General features: G+C 36.5%; 1 protein-coding gene across 1 annotated transcript in view; it reads right to left on the bottom strand.

Annotated features, from left to right (window-relative positions):
- Window positions 1-1,678: 1,678 nt before the first annotated feature.
- Window positions 1,679-3,823, bottom strand: part of ubap1 (ubiquitin associated protein 1) — a 7,095-nt gene continuing 4,950 nt past the window's right edge. The window contains exons 5-7 of the mRNA XM_016551875.1: window positions 2,995-3,153; window positions 2,802-2,903; window positions 1,679-2,576 (exon numbers count right to left, since the gene is read on the bottom strand). Of these exons, the coding sequence (XP_016407361.1) occupies window positions 2,436-2,576; window positions 2,802-2,903; window positions 2,995-3,153 (402 nt within the window). The 3' untranslated portion in view covers window positions 1,679-2,435. The remainder of the gene's footprint in view (window positions 2,577-2,801; window positions 2,904-2,994; window positions 3,154-3,823) is intronic.

Here is a 3,823-nt window from a genome sequence, read left to right as displayed (position 1 = left end):
GACATAAAAATAAATTTCTCTCTATTTTTGATGTTTTTTATATAATATGATTTATATGTATATTATTATGATGATTTCTTTTCACCTTAACAAACTGTACTATATATATATATATATATATATATTTGTTAAGGTAACTTAAAATCATTTTTATGCTAATTTAATTTGTTTTTTCTTTTGATTTCAGGGTGACATTGATTTCCAGACATCTACATGAGATCCACTCGCATCAACAAGGACTCATTACAGTTTAAATGAGATTATTTTGACAACACTGGTGAAATTATATTGCACATGGAAAGTGAGCTTAAAGAGGCTGTTTTTGTAACTATAATGGTGAAAATTCAGAAAACAAAAAATAAAAAGCAAAATAATAATGCACGTCTGGCTGCTAAATAATGAAACATTTATTTATGAATGGCTAGATGAGCTACCCAGTAACCTACATGTGCTCCCTGGGAACACATGTGCTTCCTGGAACATCACTGTCATATGTGATTCCTATCATTTATCCCATCTCAGAGGAAAGTGCTTAATAGGGCTTAATTAAGGTTTTTAGTATTGCGTTATACCTAAAGGCTGCTGTCAAATGGGGCATTAAAAAAAAATCTACACCTCAACCTAAAAGCATTGGTATGATCAAAATTCACCCAAAAGTTTTATATATATATATATATATAATATGACAATGAAAAATAATAATAATAATAATAATTTCTTAGTTTTTTTTAGGTTGAATATGACCTGGCCTGGATAATCAGAGGTCAAACGTCAGTAACAGAAAAATATGAGGTTAGACATTGGACCTTCTGTTGTTAATTTATGATGTTAATTTGTAACATAAGTAAATTTTTTATACTGCAGAGTTCTGCTCATTTTCCTTCGCTCCTCTGAGGAGGGAGCCAGTATCTCCTGTACTGAGCAAGTTGGTCAATCCATGAGGTAATGTGGAGATATTTGAACTGACATCAAGGTTTCTCTGGGGACCAAAGCTCTAAAAGGCCATTCAAACTGTTTCTAATGTGCCACAAGCATTCACAGTCTCGTATTAAGATTATTCTATTGCACAACTATCAGGAACACTACCGTTCAAAGGTTTGGGGTTGGTTTTATATATTTATTAATGATTTCTAAAAAGAAATCTCTTATGCTCACCAAGGTTGCATTTCTTTGATCAAAAATACAGTAAAAACAGTAATATTGTGAACTATTATTACAATTTAATAGAACTGTTTTCAAGTTTAAAATATATTAAGATGTAATTTATTCTTGTGACGGCAAAGCTGAATTTTCAGCATCATTGCTCCAGTCTTTCAGTGTGTCATGTGATCCTTTAGAAATCATTCTAATATGCTGATTTACTGCTCAAGAAACATCTTTAATAATTATCAATGTTGAAAACAGCTGCCGTTCAATATTTTTGTGGAAACAATGACACGTTTTTCAGGAACCTTCGACGCATTTAAAACAGAAATCTTTTCTAACATTCTAAAAATTTTAACTGTCACTTATAATCAATTAAAATGCATCCTTGCTGAACAGAAGAATTAATTATTTCCAAAAAATCATCCTGCCCCCAAATTTTTGAGAAGTCCACGCATCTATACAGTCTTTAGCTTTTTCAACAGATTTCAGAATAAACCTCATATAAATGTGTTAACCTCATTACTGTGTTAAGTTTCTCAATTTCTTTATTACAGATGGAAACCGTCAGTGTATCTTTACAGATCTTTAAATACGTTTATATTAACATCTGTGATTCAGTGTGCCTGTGCAGTATTTGCATGTCAATTTTTGAAAATGTGGCGGCATCGTTTAAATTTTGCAGCTCCAGCCGAACTTGCCCATTTCTTTTGCCAAATGTGTTCATTCCAGTGCAAAAAGCCAACTGGGCAAAAGTTTAATGCAGTATTTTTTTTCCCCGTGAACTTACATAATGATGATTAGTTCTGTTAAAGCAGTTCCTAATCAAAAAGCAAAGAAACACAATCTCAAAAAAGGACAAATGAAGAAAGATATAGTGTTTCCGCCTGTCGAACATATAAACAACGTATGAACAAACAGCAGAGACAGAATAGAGAGTGGGCACTTCTGTGGGGTCTCTGTTCTGCCATGGGTTGTGTTTATGAGCGTTCAGGTTTCAGTTTCGAAAGCCTGCGTCCAGCAGCGGGAGATGGCAGCATAATAGCTTCGAGTGTCACTATTCGGCTCCTACCACTCATCACCATTCTAAGATCACTTAACAGACATACAGCTGAGGAGGGATCAATGCACTGTTTGGTGGTGCCGTCAATCCCTACCCCAAGAGGTATATCTTTACTAGGGTACAAAATCAGTCGTCTTGCCTAAGAGATAAGAGAATTCCATCCTTCCACAGCCAGGACCCCTCTGAGGGCCAAAGGAGGGCTGGCTCGAGGAGGGGAGACTCTCGGGGCTCAGCTCGCAGCCGCTCGGGCCATCAGATCCTCTAGTGCCTTGTCCTGGTCATTATTGTGCACAAGCAGTACCTCTTTAATAGTGTCCCTCTCAAAGCCCATTTCTCCAAACCGAGACATCAGCTGCAGAAATTCCAAAGCCTGAGGAGAGAGAATGTAGCATAAGTACAAAAATTGCTTTCAAATTTGTATGACTTTTAATTGCGTGGAAAATGTAATGCAGAAAACAAAAAAAGAAAGTTTTTCATTCAAATATAGCACGTCAAAACAAGTGACATCAAGTACACATGCAACTGTATATTCTAATTAGACGGTAGATTGTAATTCAGGCTGTGTGTGTATTTGTGGCTGCTAGAATTTACTCACCTTTTCCTCTGAACCCTGGTACATCTCCAAGCACTCCTCCACAGCAGTCGCATCAAAACCTCGATCGCACAGTCGACTGTGAGTAAACAGGTATTCCAGCACCTATGAATGAGACCAATGACATAAACAGTCTTGTTTACATAAACAAAAGTGTCACAGACTTGCACTAAGAATACTCGGGCTAAAAAGTGACCTGTTCCACATTCTGCCCTCGTCTCTGCATGGCTTTGAGAACACCCTCATATGAATAACCCATGCCCACAATCGTCTCCACACACTGTCGTTCGCTGGGAGAGAGGCCGTGTAGGATCGTGGAAGCAGGTGGATGGTTAGTCGCTGTGACCTGGTTTGACTGCAAAGATGTTATGGAGAAAATCAGTATAAATATTTTCAACCCAGACGTATTGGAACAACATGCCTCCATCTACATTTTTGCAAATCTCCAATAAAGTTCCTATACATATTCATTGCAGTTTCCAACTCAAATGACCACTAGTGGCAGTAAAACACCAACAACTTTTATTCCTTTTCACACAAATTATGATTACGGGGCAGATCATTGATTAATAAAGACTTATTTTCATGCGATTATTTGCATACTATATTATGATCTTAAAACACTTCTTCCATAGTGCATATAGTTTGTCATTTTTGATGTATGCACCACATAAACAGCTCCATTTGTATGGCTTTTCTGATGTAGTAAACTTGCTCTGTAGCTCACCTGGTACAGCATTGCAGTTGTGATGTGGAATGAGTCCCATCAAACACAAGTCATAAGTAAACAGCTCAAAGACTTGAAGCAAGCTAAAATGGCATGATTGCTTCAGTAAATCGGTGTATACCTCACATTTGTTTTTGTAAATGTTTTTTTTTGTAAAAAAAACTACCGGTTAGGTTTAGGGTCAGGTTTAGTGTAGGTGGTACATTATTTTCAAACGATTAGCATTAAAGGTATAGTTCACCCAAAAATGAAAATTCTGTCATTAATTACTCACCCTCATGTCGTTCCAAACCCGTAA

The sequence above is a fragment of the Sinocyclocheilus rhinocerous genome, unplaced genomic scaffold, assembly GCF_001515625.1.
Source record: "Sinocyclocheilus rhinocerous isolate Xijiao unplaced genomic scaffold, SAMN03320098_v1.1 scaffold585, whole genome shotgun sequence".
NCBI lineage: Eukaryota > Metazoa > Chordata > Actinopteri > Cypriniformes > Cyprinidae > Sinocyclocheilus > Sinocyclocheilus rhinocerous.
This window is presented reverse-complemented; position numbering and strand designations above follow the sequence as displayed.